Below are 18,840 nucleotides of genomic sequence, written 5' to 3' on the forward strand. Positions count from 1 at the left end.
CACAATCATTCAGGCACATGCTTCCAGAAGCCAATTATCAACCACTCTGAAAATTTTCACTGTTATGTGCAGATGCTGCTTGTGCTAAATTTCTCCAGCTCAAACCCAGGACAGAAGAGATGCATTTTGAAGCTTCCTATACATGCCTTTGGGGCAGCTGCCCTCCTGTGGGCCAGGTCACAATGCCCTAGGACACAGCATATATGCAGCAAACTTTTGACTTTGGTGTTTTGGTCTCTCTTTTATCATTGTGGTTATGGAAACTGGCTAAATTCCACAATTTTGTAGCTCTGCCCTGTGGTCAGAGAAATCACTTGTAGCTACTATATAATTGCCTATTTTCACCCCTGCTAGCCCTGAATCATCATTCAGGCTCTACCTCTGGAGAAGCAAAGTAGATGTGATGAGCTGGTACCTGTGTATTTTCTAGAATTGAATTTTTAAATTTTGTCTGATCAGTCTCTCCGGTCCATTTTGAGGAAAAGAAAAGGTACTGATACCATGATCTCAAACATGTTGCCCAGTCATTGATGCAACATTCATTCAACAAAGATATATAAAACACATGCTTTCTGGAAGGTAGCAAGAATCATCTAGATCTGTTTACCTCTCTTCTGATCTCAATGAAAAGTTGGGGCTTTCTTTTCCACCTTTTGAGCCCTCTTTGGTTGCTTCCACCTGTCCTTCCTTTCAGAGGTTTCTTTTGCTTTGTTTTTGCCTAATGAAGCCCTCTCACTTTTCAGGAGATCATTGTTATTTACTTTCTCAGTTATTTAGCTTTATAGAGAGAGGTTCCTAAACTGCCTTCCAATTCCCTCTCTCCCTTCTCCTGATGCAGAGCAGCACCCCTCCTCCCACTTTGCCCTTATAAATGAGCAAATTCTCTGCAGAGAATATACATATTTTATACACATATAAACACACAACCCAGTTGCCATGTATATCTTAGTACCTTAGAAAAACATCTAGACAGACTTTTTGGCTGCAGCAGTACCAAGGAAAGATTCAGGTTGTCATCTGCTTTCATTTCCTCTAGTTCAAACAACCAGATGGTCCTATACCTTTATACCTTTTTGTCTCTCTGATTTTGCTCTTCTCCTTCAAAATTGAATTCACTATATAAACTTTAGAATCATATTTTTTTGGAATATTTTTAAAAATTTAAACTCAATTTAATTAACATATAGTATATTACTAGTTTCAGAGGTAGAATTTAGTAATTTATCAGTTACATATAACACCTAGGGCTCATTCCCTCAAGTGCCCTCCTTAATGCTAGAATCAGTTTATTGATATCTATAAAATAACTTGCTGGAATTTTGATTGGAATTGCATTGAATCTATAGATCAACTGGGAAGAACTGATGTCTTGATAATGTTGAGTCTTCCTTTTCTTTAAAAATGGAATATCTATTTAGTTTTTAAAAATATTGTTCATTAGAATTTTGTAGTTTTCCTTATATACCTAGGAAAGCAATGGACTTTTGTATATTAACCTTATATCCTATAACCTTGCTATAATTGTTTATTACAGTTTTGTCAATTTTTTGGATTTTCTACATACACATTCATGTTATCTGTAAACAAAGATAGTTTGATTTCTTCCTTCCCAGTCTGTATACTTTTCATTTCCTTTTTGTGTCTTATTACTTTAGCTAGGCCTCTCCAGACATTTGTTTTTAACTGTCACTAACCACTACCACTTGTTTCTCTGGAAATTCAAGCTGATTTTTTAAATTTCTCAAGTATTCCATGCGCACGTTTTGGATATTTGGGAACACTCACTTTTAATCAAGGTGTCTTTTTTATCCATTTTAATTTTTTTTCAAATTTTACTTTTTAAATTTTAATTCCAGTGTAGTTAACACACAGTGTTATATTTATTTCAGGTGTACAGTATAGTGATTCAACAATTCCATATATTACTCAGTGCTTATCAAGATAAGTGTACTCTTACGAACCATGAGAGACTATGGACTCTGAGAAACAAACTGAGGGTGTTAGACGGGCGGGGGTGGGGGGATGGGTTAACCTGGTGATGGGTATTAAGGACGGCATGTACTGCATGGAGCACTGGGTGTTATATGAAAACAATGAAGCGTGGATCACTACATCAAAAACTAATGATGTATTGTACGGAGACTAACAGAACATAGTAAAATCAAATTTAAAAAAAGATAAGTGTACTATCAATCCCCTCCACCTATTTCACCCATGCCCCCACCCACCTCCCCTCTGGTAACTGTTTGTTCTATATACTTAAGAGTCTGTTTTTTTGGTTTGTCTCTTTTGCTTTTCCTTTGTTCATTTGTTTTGTTTCTTAAATTCCACATATGAGTAAAACCATGTAGTATTTGTCTATCTCTGACTACCAATATATATACCACATCTTTTTTATCCATTCATCAATTGATGGATAGTTAGGTCCTTCCATAATTTGACTCTTATAAATAATGCAGCTGTAAACATAGCGGTGCATGTATCCCTTTGAATTAGTGTTTTTGTATTCTTTTTTTTTTTAAGATTATTTATTTATTTGACAGAGTGAGAGAGCACAAGCAGGGGGAACAGTAGAGGGAGAGGGAGAAGCAGGCTCCCCGCCAAGCAGGGAGCCCGATGCGGGGCTCGATCCCAGGACCCTGAGATCATGACTTGAGCCGAAGGCAGACGCTTAACCATCTGAGCCACCCAGGCGCCCCATGTTTTTGTATTCTTTGGGTAAATATCCAATAGTGTGATTTCATAAGGGTAGATCTATTTTTAATCTTTTTGAGGAATCTCCCTACTGTTTTCTATAGTGACTGTACCAGTTTGCATTCCCACCAACAGTGCAAGAGGGTTGCCTTTTAAAACTCTCATTCCTGGGCACCTGGGTGGCTCAGTCGTTAAGCGTCTGCCTTCGGCTCAGGTCATGATCCCAGGGTCCTGGGATCGAGTCCCACATCAGGCTCCCTGCTCGGCAGGAAGCCTGCTTCTCCCTCTCCCACTCCCCCTGCTTGTGTTCCTGCTCTCGCTCTCTCTCTCTCTGTCAAATAAATAAATAAAAAAAATCTTAAAAAAAAAACCCTCTCATTCCTTGCCAACACTTGTTTCTTGTGTTTTTTATTTTAGCCATTCTGACAGGTGTGAGGTAATATCTTATTGTGTTTTTGATTTGCCTTTCCTTGATGATGAATGATGTTGAGCATCTTTTCATGTGTCTGTTGGCCATCTGTGTGTTTTCTTTGGAGAAATGTGTGTTCATGTCTCCTGCCTGTTTTTAAATTGGATTATTATTTTTTTGGGGGGGTGTTAAGTTGTATAAGTTCTTTATATATTTTGGATACTAGCCCTTTATTGAATATGTCATTTGCAGATATCTTCTCCTATTTGGTAGGGTATCTTTTAGTTTTGATTGTTTCCTTTGCTGTGAAGAAACTTTTTATTTTGATGTAGAACCAATAGTTTATTTTTGCTTTTGTTTTCCTTGCTTCAGGAGGCATATCTAGAAAAATGTTGTTATGGCAGATATCAAAGAAATTACTGCCTGTGCTCTCTTATAGGATTTTTATGGTTTCAGTTCTCACATTCAGGTCTTTAATCTATTTTGTGTATGATGTAAACAAGTGGTCGAGTTTCATTCTTTTGCATGTAGCTGTTCAATCTTCCCAACACCATCTGTAGAAGAGACCAAGGTGTCTTTTGTATATAAGTTTGATCCTCTCCTCCATTAACCATTAAAAATTTTGGCCTCATTCATTAAGCCTAGTTCTCTTGTGTCCTCATAGTTTACTCTCAAAATCGAAGCCATATCAATTCAAAATGATGAGATCTTGTTTGGATTTTGCTGTTTTCTTTTATTTTACATTTTCTGCCTTTAGAGAGGGGAAAATGTGGCTAGGAAAGGAGCCATCTCAGGTAAAAGGAATAGAAGTGCTCTTAGCGTCTGGTCAGGGTTGGAAAGCGTTGGGGTATTTGGGTGTTTTTCTGGGAGAAAGATGTGGAGGGGTGTTGTGTAGGGTTTTGTTTAGTTTTTTTTTTCTTTTACTGGTAGATGTCCACTTTAGTTCATTGAAATTCCTTTAAAGACAGTCTCCCAAAGCCACTGTAATGACATGATTAACAACTGAGATAGCTTAATAGTGATTCTTGTTATCCTTATAGAGAATAATGGTTGTAGCAGGACTACAGTGTATTAGGAGGTGCCTGTAGTTAGTTTGCTGATACAATATTAATGAGTCATTTCACTTAAAGTGTAACTCCCCTAATTGGCTGGCCTTTGTTCAATAACTCTTATTATGTTTGTCTGAAAAAGCCTGTAAGAACTAAATGATTACCACTGATTTTCCTCCAAGGAATAATTCTTGAAAAGTTAAAATTTCAAGTTATGTTTATTCTAGGTCTTTGAACAAGTGTTTCTCAGTTTTTAAAATGTAAACATTTTATGACTGCTCCCTAAAACTTCTAATACAACTTCTGGGAGGGGGCTTCCCCAAACTATTTAGAGAGCTGGTACCTTCTGTGTCTTCCCAAGAAGAAAGAAGATACTGTAAACCTCCACTGTTTTGTAGTCTATGTTACAAAAAAAGGGGGGGGTAATGTGTTTTAATATTTGTCTTCCAAATATAAATATGTATATTCTAATTAATATGCTTTTTCAATCCACTCATTTCTCTCCCTCTTCTTGGAGTTTCTTATAGACACCTCCCACCTGCCCAGGATCCATCCAGTTCACCATTTAAGAATCATTGCTCTAGACTTTGTATTCCTGTTGAGATTGTTTCCACATTTTAAAACATATTTCATTTATTAGAGAGACAGAGATAGTGAGAGAAAGCAGGAGCAGGGAGGAGAGGAGAAGCAGGCTCCCCGCTAAGCAGGGAGCCCGATGTGTGGCTCGATCCCAGGACCCTAGGATCACAACCTGAGCCGAAGGGAGATGCTTAACCGACTGAGCCACCCAGGCACCCCTATTTCCACATTTAATTAAAAACATGCCTATACAAAAAAAACAATGGTCCAATAAATATTCTTTTGTATATATTCACAGGTCAAAAAGGATCAGCCTCTCATATAGAGTACGTTTTTTTTTTCCAAAGGTATATTAGTAGCTGTCCATCTGTTAGACCTTCCAACCACACAGACTCTTAAGACAAGCTTGAGAATTCTGTTCTTGCACCACAGAAGTCAAGGGGAAGGCTTACCTTATACTCCACAATGTTGTCCTTGTCTTTTAGAGGTAACCATCTTTAAATCAAGACAAAAAGGTAGTTCTGTAATCAAAAATGTAAAATTATCCTAAGGCTGTGTTTCTCAAATTGTAGGTCCAGACTCATTGGGAAGTCATGAAATCATCTGAGAGAGTCACTATCAGGACTGTTTTAATGAAATGGGATAAAAAGTATAGAAAATATCAGGAACATCACGTGTAGTAAAAGTAGGACTGTTTCACAAAACTTTGGGTTCAGGTCTAGATCTACGAACACATGTTTATAACTTTGTATATACAGCTATATTTCTTGCTATGGATCACAGTAAAAAAAAATTTGATGGGGCACCTGGGTGGCTCACTTGATTTCAGCTCAGGTCATGATCTCAAGGTTGTGAGATTGAGCCCCATATTGGGCTCTGTGCTGGGTGTAGAGCCTGCTTAAGATTCTTGAGAGAGAGAGTGGGAAGGGCAGAGGGAGAGGGAGAGAGAATCCTAAGCAGACCCCATGCTGAGCACACGATGGGGGGGTTCTCAATCCCAGGACCCCGAGATCATGACCTGAGATGAAACCAGGAGTCAGATGCTTAACCAACTGCACCACCCAGGTACCCCAATATTCTGCCATTTTTATATCATTTATACTTTCACCTATTCCCTACCACCTCATTCTATCATCATCATCATCATTAATATATGGTTATTTTTGGTAATATTTACATACATTGAAGTGTACAATTTTTAGCTGTATACTTTTGACAAAAGGATATTACAGTATAGAACATTTCCAACACCCCAGAAAGTTCCCTTGTATCCTTTTTCAGTCAATTCCTAACCTATAAGAAATAATAACTGTTTTGATTTTTTTCACCTTAGTTTTTCCTTCTCTAGTTAGTGTGTTCTTTTTTGTTATTGCTGAATAGTAATCCATTGTGTGAATGTAACACTAGGTTTTCATTTTTTACTATTGTAAATAAAGCTGCTATGAACATGCCTATACAAAAAAAAACAACAACATTCTCTCTCTCCCCCTCTCCTTCTGCCCCCTCCCCCACTTGTGCAGGCTCTCTCTCCAAAAAAAAAGTAAAAAAAAAATCTGAAAGACTTACCACGAAAGTTTTCTGAGAAAAAATGTGGCCTTGGAAATAATAATTGACCACAAGGAAGGTCCACAGTGAAGGATTGTGTGTCAGGGTTTTTTAAAAAAGATTTTATTTATTTATTTGAGAGAGAGAGCAAGTGGGGGGAGGGGCAGAGGGAGAGGGACAGAGAATCCCAAGCAGACTCCACGATGAGCAAGGAGCCCATCATGGGGCTCAATCCTAGGACCCTGTGATCGTGACCTGAGCCAAAACCAAGAGTTAGCGGCTCAAAAGACTGAGCCACCCAGGCTCCCCTCAGTTTTTTTTTTTTTTAATTAATTTGTTTTAGAGAAAGAGAGAGAGAACACACATGAGAGAGCACAGGGGGGAGGGGCAGAGGGAGAGAGTCTCAAGCAGACTGCACACTGAGCAGGAGCCTGACTGGGAATTTGATCTCACGACCCCGAGATCATGACCTGAGCTGAAACCAATTACATGCTTAATGACTGCACCATCCAGGTACCCCACCCTTGCTTTTTTTTTCTTTTAAGATTTATTTATTTGAGAAAGAGTATGCGTGATAGCACAGGGGGGAGGGGCAGAGCAGATTTTTAAATTTTTTTGTGTATCGTTGACACACAATGTTATGTTTCCAGTGTACAACACAGTGATTCAACAAGTTTATGCCATGTTCACCACAAGTGTAGCTACCACCTGTCCACATACATCACTATTACAGTATCATTGACTATATTCTTTATGCTGTATCTCCCACTCCCTTCACCCATTTTGCCCAACAACCCCACCTCCTCCCCTTGGGAAACCAACAATTTGTTCTCTGTATTTATAGGTCTGATTCTGCTTTTTTGTTTATTCATTTTTTTATTCCACATATTAGTGAAATCATATGGCATTTGTCTTAGTCTGCATTATTTCACTTAGCATATACCCTCTAGGTCCATTCATTATCTCAAATGGCATGATCTAATCCTTTTTATGGCTGCATAATATTCCGTTATATATATAAGGGATGTGTGTGTGTGTCTTCTGCACCTTCCTTGTTCATTCATCTATTGATAGACATTTAGGTTGCTTCCATATCTTGGCTATTGGAAATAGGCTGCAGTAAACAAAGGGGTACATATATCTTTTTGAATTAATGTTTTCATTTTCTTTGGGTAAATACACAATAATGGAATTATTGGATGTTATGGTATCTCTATTTTTAATTTTTGAGGAACTTCCCTACTGTTTTCCACAGTGGTTGTACCAGTTTATGTTCCAGGTTGTATGTCAGTTTCACATTCTCCTTCCCTGGTGTGGTGTGCCTGTTCCCCTCATGGGGACCTGCTTTCCCACCTAACCATAGAGCACAGCTGGTGCTCATGAGGCATGTGGACAGTGTCTGGAAAGTATAGACCCAGCTTCTTACTTCCATAAACTCCTAGGTGAATAGCCTTAAAAATGTTTACACATATACACACAGTCCTCCCCTGCCCCATAGCTGGATACACCCTGGCTGGATGCTCCAATTAAGTCCATGGACTTTTTAAAGAACTTGGAAAAAAAAGTATGAGTATGCTAGATGTTATGACAGAAAGGGAACTCTGTGATTTCTCTGTTCTAGTACTCACTGATAGATAGGGAAACTGAAATCTGAAGTGGTAAAACTTTGTCTTCTGGATCACAGAGTGCTATATGTAAAACTAAAAGAAGCCACCTTGTTGCCAACTCTGGTATTTTTAAATTATATAAAAAAGTATGTAATTAATTTGCAATGTAAAAAAATTAGAAAATACAGATTAACAAAAGATGAAAAATAGAAACATATATATATTTTTTCTTTCAAGAATGAGATTATGAGAAAATCTATATGATCTTGGGTTTGATGATGACTTCTTAGATGCATCACCAAAAGCACAACCTATGAAAAAAAATTAAGTTGGACTTCATTAAAACTAAAAACTTCTTTCCAAAAGACACTACTAAGAGAATGAAAAAACAAGCCACACTTGGAGAAAATCTGTGCAAAACACATACCTGATAGAGGACTGGTATCCAAAATATACAAAAAATTATTAAAACTCAACAATAAGAAAATAACCCAATTTACAAATGGACAAAAGACCTGAACCCTTCATCAAAAAAGATACAGAAAGATATTCAAATAAAAAATCTTAAAAAAAAAAAAAAGTAAAGAAGGGCGCCTGGGTGGCTCAGTTGGTTAAGCGACTGCCTTCGGCTCAGGTCATGATCCTGGAGTCCCGGGATCGAGTCCCGCATCGGGCTCCCTGCTCAGCAGGGGGTCTGCTTCTCCCTCTGCCCTCTTCCTTCTCGTGCTCTCTGTCTCTCATTCTCTCTCTCTCAAATAAATAAATAAAAAATCTTTAAAAAAAAAAAGTAAAAAAGATACAGAAAGATATTCAACATGTCATTAGAGAATTAAAAATTAAAACCACTATGAGATACCACTACACACCTATTAGAATGGCCAAAATCCAGAACACTGACAATAGTGAATGCGGTAAGGATGTGGAGCAGTAAGAACTCTTATTCATTGCTGGTGAAAAGGCAAAATGCTGCTGTGGAAAACAATTTGGTGGCAGTTTCTCTAAAAGTTAAACACAGAATTACCATGTGATTTGACAATTCCACTTCTAGGTACATATCCAAAGAAATAGAAAGCAGGGACTCAAGCAGATACTCGCACACCAATGCTCCTAGCAGCATTTCTCACAGTAGCTAAAAGTGGAAACAATCCAAGTGTCCATCAATGGGTAAATGGATAAAAAAAAATGTAATATGTACATAAAGTGGAATATTTAGCAATAAAAATAAATTAAATACTGATACATCTACAATATAGATGAATGAACACATTATGTTATGTCAGACGCAAATAAGCCAGACACAAAAGGAGAGATATTACATGATTCCTCTTATATGAAGTACCTAAAATAAGGAAATTTATAGAGACAGAAAATAGAAGTTACCAGGCGCTGGGGTAGGGTGGGGTTTGGGGGTTATTGTTTAATGAGTATAGAATTTCTGTTTGGGTTGATGAAAAAGTTTTAGAAATAGTGATGATGGTTATACAACACTGTGAATGTACTTAATGCTACTAAATTATACACTTAAAAATGGTTAAAAGAGTAAATTTCATGTTATGTATATTTTATCACAATTTAAAAAAAAGGATGAGTGGCTGCCAAGGATTTGGGGGAAGGGAAAAAGGAATGATTAGGTGGAACACAGGGAATTCTTAGGGTACAGAAACTATTCTGTATGGTACCCTAATGGTGGATATATATCATTATACATTGGTCAAAACCCATAGCATGTATAACACAAAGAATGAATCCTAATGTAAACAATGAACCTTGGTTAATAATAATGAATCAATACTGGCTCATCTATTTTTAATAAATATACCACACTAAATGCAAGATGTTTTTTTTTTTTTTAAAGATTTTATTTATTTATTTGACAGAGAGAGCGAGAGAGCACAAGCAGGGGGAACAGTAGAGGGAGAGGGAGAAGCAGGCTCCCCGCCAAGCAGGGAGCCCGATGCGGGGCTCAATCCCAGGACCCTGAGATCATGACCTGAGCTGAAGGCAGACGCTTAACGACTGAGCCACCCAGGCGCCCTGCAAGATGTTAAAAGAGGGGAAACTGTATGTGGCCAAGGGTGGGAAGAGGTGTATGGGAATTCCCTGTACTTGCTGCTCAATATTTCTGCAAACCTAAAACTGCTCTAAAAAGAAAATCTATTAATATTTTTAAAATGAGACTGTAATATGATTATTTTTGTAACTTGCTTTTTTCACTACTATGTTCATATTTACTATCATCCTTCCAGGGATTCAGCCTGGACAGTGAAAGGCAAGTATAGGGTGGTGATGGGAAGTTAGGCCAAAACAGAGATAAGGCTGTGGAAAGGAGGATGAGATTCAGAGGATGTGGGAATTTAGGAGCAGGGGATATTTTACCCAAAGACCTACAGAGTAGAGAACTAGAATTTTGAGCAGATGAGCAAAGATAACTGAGCCCTTGAATCTAAGGATCTCCAACAGGTTAGGAATTTGAGTAGGGCAGGGAGTTTCAACTCATGTTCATGGAATCCTGGTCCCCTGCTGGCAAGAGGTTGGCATGACAGAATTGAGCAAGAGCAAGGAAATAAAAGTCTCACACACTTAACTCCTGTGCTCAGAATATTCTATGACCTCGCTGCCATAGCGGAATGAGCAGGAAAAAAGTCTAGCAGTTATGGTCAGCTGTTTGAAATTTCCGTGATAGAAATCTACTGGGGGCAGGTAGGAGCCTGTGGGGGACCATGGGAAGGGCCTGTTCCACCTAAGCCAGGATGTGTGCACATTAACCTTGGCTTTTCACCTGATGATGCTGTGACCCTTCTGAGTCACATTCCTTCTCCTGGGCATCCTCCTACATGGCTCTCTGCCCAACTCCCACCAGGCAGGGAGGATGTGCCTGTCACAAGACCTCCTATGATCTCGGGGATGCTTTAGGAAAACACGTGGAGGGTGTTGGCTCAGCAAGCTTGGGCCTTTGGCCTCCTCACCCTGAGGGTCACAACAGCGGCTGGGCCCCCATCCGTTAGGCAGAGAATCATCATTCAGAGGAGGGACACATTGATGCTTCTTCCCATCCTGGGTTTTCTGCATCTTGCTAGCAGTGGACACATTGGGTCCTATCAGTGGAAGAGAGTCCTGCCACCACCTCTTGGTTTACCGGGATACTGAGTCATCCAGGATTTCCTTACCAATCAGTGGAGCAGGAGTGTCCCATAGTCCCCCATACCACATCATAGGGAGATTACAGCACTTCCTGCATTTCCTTTAGCTCTTGGCTCCTGTGTGGTAGGTCAGAAGGTGGGAATGCAGAGGTGGGGAATGCAGAGGTGCCACCTTCTGAGAGATACAAGGTGTCCAAAACAGGGATCCATACCTTCCAGTGAGGGCAGCCTCTGTCTTTCTGCCAGGTCTGGCATGTGTGATTCTGTGGTAGATCTAGGGGGACAGGGAATCAGGAGTTCACTTTTAAGATGAATATTGGACATCCATGTGTTTATTTTGATTAGGCAATTTGGGCATGTGAGACTGTCTACCCAGGAGATCATGATCTGCATAGAGGCAAGGCCTGTGTCTTGGTGACTGTTATGTCTGCCATAGTTCCTGGAAGACAGTAAGTACTCAAATATTTTAATTGTTGAATGTAAGATGCCTTTCAAGGTCATTTTTATTGTGACACCTTTATGTGACCCCAGGGTTCTCCTTATCAGCTGAGTACCTCCTCCTGGGACAGGATCCCATATACCATAGCACTCATCACACCGATTTAATAATTTTTCTGTCTCCCTAGCCTAGTCTCATGGTTTGTGGTTTTAAATACATCTATCTATCTATCTAGCTATCATCTATCTTCTTCTTCATCATCATCATCATCACCTATGTATATCTATTTATCTAGTTGTCTATCTGTCTGCCTAAAGCCTAGGCCCTTCCATGAACTCCAGGGTCATATGCTCAAATTGTCTAATCAATATATACACTTGAATGTCCAGTATCTATCTCTGTGTGAAAGTGAACTCCTAATTTAACATAATTTTTAAAAATAAATTTAAAAAAAAGTGGACTCCTGATTACCACTCCCCCTTTCCAATACACATATCATTCTACTCCAGTCCTAGCATTTCTCACATCAGTTAATGGTAACTCCCTATTGCCAGAAGTTTGGGCCAAAAACATTGGTGTTATCCTTGATTTTTTATTTTTTCTAACTGTCCACATCCAATCTATCAGTAAATGGATATCAGTATCCTATTGTCTCTACTTCAAAATGATTCCAGCATCTAAACACTTCTGGTCTCCTCTGCTGCTAAGATTACTGGAATAATCTCATGACTAATCAATCTCCTTGCTTCTATCCAAGTCTATACCCTCAACACTGCTGTTAGCAACTCAGCCTAGGTGATCATTTTAAAACATAAGGCAGATTTAAGCAGATCCTCTAACAGCAACTTCCATTTACTCAAAAAGTCAAAGTCTTTGCAATGACCTTCCAGGCCTTACCCCATTTGGCCCCTTTACAGCTCTGATTTGTCCTCCATTACTTTCCCGCTTAATGATTACTCTGCTTTGGGCTCACTGTCCTTCTTCCTTGGAATAGCTCAGGCATGCTCCAGCCTCCAGACCATGTTTCTGACATGAAAGTTGCTCAGTTATCCATGTCTGACATGAAATTTCCTCAGTTACCTATGTGATTTACTCTCTAATCTCTCTCTAGTCCATGCTCACATTTTTTAAAATTTTATTTATTTATTTGACAGAGAGAGAGAGCACAAGCAGGGGGAGCAGCAGGCAGAGGGAGAAGCAGGCTCCCCGCCGAGCAAGGAGCCTGATGAGGGACTCGATCCCAGGACCCTGGATCATAACCGGAGCTGAAGGCAGATGCTTAACTGACTGAGCCACCCAGGCATCCCACATGCCCACATTTTGGGGGGAAAAAAAAGATTTTATGTATTTATTTGTCAGAGAGAGAGAGAGCACAAGCAGGGGGAGCTGCAGGCAAAGAGGGAAGCAAACTCGCCACCAAGCAAGGAGCCCGACACAGGGCTCAATCCCAGGACCCCAAGATCATGACCTGAGCCAAAGGCAGACGCTTAACTGACTGAGCCACCCAGGCACCCTCATGCCCACATTTTTAGTGAGACCTGCCCTGAACTCCCTATTTAAAACTGCACCCCACCTAAATCTTCCCCAAACTTCTTACCTTTTATATATTTGGTCTTCTTCTACATACTGTATTTTTTACTTATGCTTTTTTTTTTTTTAAGATTTTATTTGTTTATTTGACAGAGACACAGCGAGAGAGGGAACACAAGCAGGGGGAGTGGGAGAGGGAGAAGCAGGCTTCCCGCGGAGCAGGGAGCCCGATGGCGGGCTCGATCCCAGGACCCTGGGATTGTGACCTGAGCCAAAGTCAGATGCTTAACGACTGAGCCACCCAGGCACCCCTACTTACGCTGCTTTTATCTCCCTCCCTAGTGTACCATCAACGTAAGCTCATTAAAGACAGATTGTTTTTTCCTCTTTTGTTCATTGCTGTATACTCAGTGCTTATACAAGTGTGTGGCATATAGTAGACGCTCAGTATTAGTTGAAGGAATGAAAAAAATGCATGGGTGAATGCCATCCATTCTCTAGTTTGGCAATCTCATTCTGATCCCTCAAATATTTTAATATGCTTTTGATTATCATAGGTACTTCTCCAGCAAGTTACTGTTCTCTTACATGGCATACCCATTTGCTTGACACCATACATTTGCTCAGTTTGTACTTTCAGCCTGGGGAAACCCAGAGATTCCCCACTTCCTTCCTGGACAACTTCTTATCCTTTGAAATTCAGTCTACATATCACCTCTTCTGGGAAAATTTTCATGAACCCCCTCCCCCTACCAAATTAGGTTAAGTGCCCTGTGTGTATTTCCCCTACATCCTCTAATTAGTCCTTATCACAGTGCTTTTAGTAACTTTCTATTTGACAGTCTACTCCATGCTTCCATAAGCTCAATGGAGGAAGGCCTGGTTTTGTTCACCATTGTGTTCCTAGTGTCTGGCATAGTACCTGGCACATAGTAGTTGAATATTTGAACTGTTGAATATAAGACTCAGGTCAAAGTCATTTTTATTGTGATCTTTTTGGGAACCTTCTCTTTACCTGATCTTCGTTCTAGGAGGCATTTATCCCATGCAACTGAAAGGCAATGGGGGTCAAACTGGCAACAGGCTACAGCAGACTCCCAGATGGGTTAGCCCTTCTAAAGATCTAATCAATAACAACAGGGTGCAGAGAGGGGAGATTCTATCATTTGCTTCTGACACATGTCACATTATCTGTGTTCTTTTGTGTTTATCAAGGATGAGCATTGTGACACTCCTGTAAAAAACTTCCCTTCAGACTGTGGGCATATATAGAAGTTATTGGTGAATTGTGCCTATGGACCCAAAATGCACTAGATTCCTGGCTGCTACTTCTTATACTATCATCATGCCCCATTGTTCCTCTAGGGCCCATAGATGCCACGGGAAGACATGATAGAATTCAAGCCTGGTGCACCCTCAGTGCACCTTGGACAAGGGTCTTCCTTCTTTGCTCAAGTCCCCCTATCCACAATTCAGGGTGGGACTGAAAGAATTGTGTGGAAAATGCTGATCTATTTGAAATATGAGTTTAAGCTCCTATATTACATGGGAAGTATTATCTACCTTCTCTACTCTCTACATCACATACAACCTTGAAAATAAGGAGGCACAAACAGGTGGTTCTTTGCTTAGAGGTATAGAGTATATTTGGAGAGGGTCCTGCCTCACCTGCACATTAACGGAAAGGATGACATCCTTTTTCATGGGCATGCAGAGGATTGGGAACCTACGAACTCCTTTTTCCTGGACTGGGTATTCTCTTTGTGTAGACCAGTGCCTTCTGCTGAGGTGAGAGCTGAGACGTGGGATGGATTTTCTGGCTGAGTGGCACAAATCAGCTGAGGACAGTGCTTGGAGCTGTCATGGGAAAGGCACAGGAACCAGGAGCGTCTGGGCGGAAGGGATTGTTGCTTGAGTTCATTGTCCAGAGACTGGGGGGCATCAAAGAAGGTCATGCCCTCCTCCTCCGTTTTCTTCTCCAACTTGGCTCCTGTCACAGGGTGTTTGGTGGGGGGTGGAGTCTTCTCAACCTTTTTTGTCATGGTTTTGGGCACTGTCTCATCCTTAGAGAGGAGAATGGATTCTTTATGCCCTTGACCTTTCATCTCGGGGTTAATCCGGTGTGGAAAGTGCTTCACCTTATTTCCTAAGCCAGCTTCTGCAGCTTCTGGAAGAATGGGATCTTGTGAATTTGGGCTGCTTTTAATAGACCCTGCAGCTCTTGACCCTAGAAAGTGTGGCCCTATAAATTTTGGCCCTGCAAAGTTTGGATCTCAAAAAATGTGGTCAGTTTCAATGCTGGACTTACAATTTGGCCCAGCAAATAATGGCCCAGTCAGTTGGTCATGTAAGGTCTGGCCCATTAAGCTCTGGCAACTCCACAGTTTTGGCATTCTGAGGAATCCTTGTTTGGGTGAGATCATTCAGCTTGCTTTAACAACCTTACAGACCATTCTCATCTGGCCTTTTGACTCAAGGAGTCCTAGGGGAAACTCTAGGAACTCAAAGTGAAGGAGAAACTGGTGAAGGTGCTGATAGGGATCAGTCAGCTGAGGGGATGGAAATGGTGGCTCTGCAGATCCAGATAGATCCTTGCTAGTTCCAACTCACTCAAGGCAACCATCTTGACCTAACAAATTATACTTGAGAAAGATCCTGGAGATACATTTGGGAAGTCAGGGGTGCTAAGGGTTCTATTTATGAGTCCCTCCTGGCCTCTGAACCTCAACAGAGTAGATGTTCTCTCCGGCTAGGGAGAGCTTCAAAGCAGCACCCCCTTGTCTGTGATTCTCTGTTGCTTTAAGTCTTCCTGGGTCCTCTGTTTTCTCTGCTGGGGTAGGGAGTTGTCCTCACCTTTGCAGGGGATAAGGGTTCCAGGGCTCCTCCAGGTTGAGCTTGTTCACACTGGTTTCCAGATGAATACAAAGCACCTGGGACCCTGTTGTGTCCCCAGTGGGTTGTGAGATCTTGGAGGCCCGGTGGGACTAACTTGCCTTTGGTTCTCCTGCACTGCCTTAGTTTAACTACAAGCTGTTCTTTTAGGTGGAGCATTCTAGAGCACATGGGATGATACCTGGTGGGATGGATAGATCCTGGAGCAATGTTTCTCCTTGGTTGTTTAGACTCCAAAAGGAGTTCTAGGCACAGATATTCCTTGGGACATCCACAACTTGTTCCTGGACTCCTTTGTCTTTATAAGACTTCCCAAATGTATCTCCAGGAATTTCTTTTTCAGGTAAAAATTTAGTTTGGCCAAGATGGGTATCTTGAGTGAACAGGGGCCAGCAGGATGTCTGGCTCTCTAGAGGCACCATCTCCATTCACCTATACTTCAACCTGGAATGCTTATGCACTGTCTGCACAAGTCTCATTGGCATCTTGAAAGCTGGCCCAGGACTTACACATTGGTGTTTAGATGATATTAAGCCATAGGTTCTACTGGCCCCCAACAGGCCCAGACACGTCATGTGATTGGCTAGTGATTGGCTAGTGATTGCCAGGGCCATGGCTTTGGAGAAAGCCACCTAATAAAAAGCTGGCAGCCCTGACAGGAAGGCCAAAACTTGTCTACAGTTTCTCAATGGCTCCTTGGGAAGAGACCCAGGCAGGTGCTGATCAGGATGATCAGTGACAGCATCAGGTGAGGCTTGTTGCTGCTGGTCAAGGCCTATCAGTATTGAGGATGTAGCTTCCTGATCCATGTAGGGGCTAACAGCTGCCTCCACATCTAGGGACTTACTTTCTGGGCACAAGAGAACCAAGCTGTTGCCAGGGCACTTGGAATGCTGTAGACCCAATGATTTCTAGTCCCAACAGCTACAAATGTGAACAGGAACAATGCCCTAGCAATTTTTACCACACCTGTAGTCACTGTAGCTCTGCAACATTGCCTTAGCTGGGCAAGCAACTGTGGACTGGCCCTGCTCCCACAGTGGATCAGAACAGGTCACTATCCCCACTGGCCTCTAGGTCTACAAGCTAGGGGACACTCACACTGGTCAGTGTGCTGCTCTGGGGCAAGGGCTGCTGGTGAGGAGGGGACAGGAGCAACTGTTTGGACTGCTGGATCTTCTGGGGCAGGCCCTTGCAATAGTGAATCAATTTGCTAAATCAACCACTTCTGAAAGTAGAACTCAAGCAGCTCTGGGCATGTTCCAGGGAAACACCACCTCCCTCTTAAAGACTGAAATGGGCTTCTCCTAGCAGGTAGGCCCCTAGGGACAGGCAGAAACATGTCTCAGGGCTTCGTTTTATATGATTCTCTGCATCTACAGAGATCACTGGGCAACAGCTGGCAAGCCCCACTGAAGATGTGGCTGCCTTTGCAGCTGGTGCCACTCTAAGGCTTCACCCTTGGACAGAGGAGGAAGTGGGATATTGATATGGGTTCGTTGTTAGTCAGAGGGAGAAGCCCAAATTTGGGGATGTGGAAAGAAGATGGGGCTAACTTAGGTGGGGGAAATTTTAGACAGTACAGAGATCAAGAAGAAATTATTGAAGAAAAAGGGACTGGGCTCCCGTTTTGTGGAGAGATCTTTGGGCAGACTGAGGACTCATTGTGCAGAAAAGAGGAATCATAGAAAGGTAGCTATGTTTCTGCTGCAGATAGCACACTGAGGCATCAGTGGGTCCTCCAGGCAATGGATAGAGACCACTTAGAAACGAAACGTAGTAGAGGGTAGAGCCAGAGCCATGGAGTTTGGGATTTGCTTGCAGTGTCTTTGCTCTGGTTTCAGAGTGGATCCTTCTATAACCCAGAAAGTTTGGGCAGACTGGCTCAACTCTCATGAACTCAGGTCAGGAAGATAGACCATATTTTCAACAGAGGCCTTAGAGGTAGCATTATGATGAAAGAAATGGTTGGGTTTTTTCTCCCAGGCTTGGAAAATATTTGGGGCTATGTGTTATAAGCTGTCATAAGAACTCTTCTAAAGATCTTGGGAGCCCTCAGGTATAGAAATGCATGCATTTATATACATGTACTTAAGGATACCTCAGGGCTTTGGGGAAATAGGAACATGCAAGGCAATGGGGTGTTTTAGGTTCACGAGTTCTGAATTCAGGGAAAGAAAGACAATCAGATATTCAAGGGCAGCTTACCTTGTTTCTCCAGCACACATTCAGAGTGGCTCTTCCTCTTGTCCTGCTGATTCACAGGAATCCTAGGCTCCTCACTTGAAGAAGAAAGAACTCCTACATCCCTGGACACATCTGGCACTTGAAATCCCTTCCTTCGCGGAAGGTGTTCAGCCTGCTGATCTTGGATGCTGAGATTGGTTGACTGGGCAGCTGACTGTGTTAAGGATTTCTGATCCGTTAATTGTAACTTTGTGGGGGTTACAGATGGAAGTGAAAGATCTTTGGAGTGCAGGGAACCCTGACTCTGCTCCAAAGAGAGACTAGACATGGAAAAAATCTCTAGGCAAGAGGAGCCCTGCGATGGCCCCGATGAAGGTGGAGAGATCAGGGTGTTCTCACCCACCAGCAACTGCTGAATCTCCAGAGCCACAGCATTGCAGATGGGGCAGGTAGGATCTGCACACAGGAGCCGCCTCACACTTCCCTCCTTAGGAAGCCAGCCCTGGCTGGGAAGGGAAGATGGCAACAGTTACTGATGGAGTGACACCTGCCTCTTTTTGTTGGTTTTGTTATGCTTTTTTAAGTAGGCTCCACACCTAGCATGGAGCCCAATGCGGGGCTTTTTTTTTTTAAATGTTATGTTAGTCTCCACACAGTACATCATTAGTTTTTGATATACTTCCTAAAGCAGGGCTTGAACTCACAACCCTGAGATCAAGACTTGAGCTGAGATCAAGAGTGGGATGCTTAACCAACTGAGCCACCCAGG

General features: G+C 41.6%; 1 protein-coding gene across 1 annotated transcript; it reads right to left on the minus strand.

The window, feature by feature from the left end:
- Positions 1 to 5,183: 5,183 nt before the first annotated feature.
- On the minus strand, positions 5,184 to 18,577 carry LOC110581738 (protein FAM205C; the record flags this gene model as incomplete). The annotated part of the gene is made up of 4 exons (XM_044912111.1): positions 5,184 to 5,226; positions 11,236 to 11,297; positions 14,723 to 15,159; positions 18,093 to 18,577. Coding segments are annotated over 4 exons (1,027 nt in total), but the record flags the coding sequence as incomplete, so codon positions are not given.
- Positions 18,578 to 18,840: the final 263 nt, after the last annotated feature.

This window comes from Neomonachus schauinslandi, unplaced genomic scaffold (genome assembly GCF_002201575.2).
Source record: "Neomonachus schauinslandi unplaced genomic scaffold, ASM220157v2 HiC_scaffold_154, whole genome shotgun sequence".
Taxonomy (NCBI): Eukaryota; Metazoa; Chordata; class Mammalia; order Carnivora; family Phocidae; genus Neomonachus; species Neomonachus schauinslandi.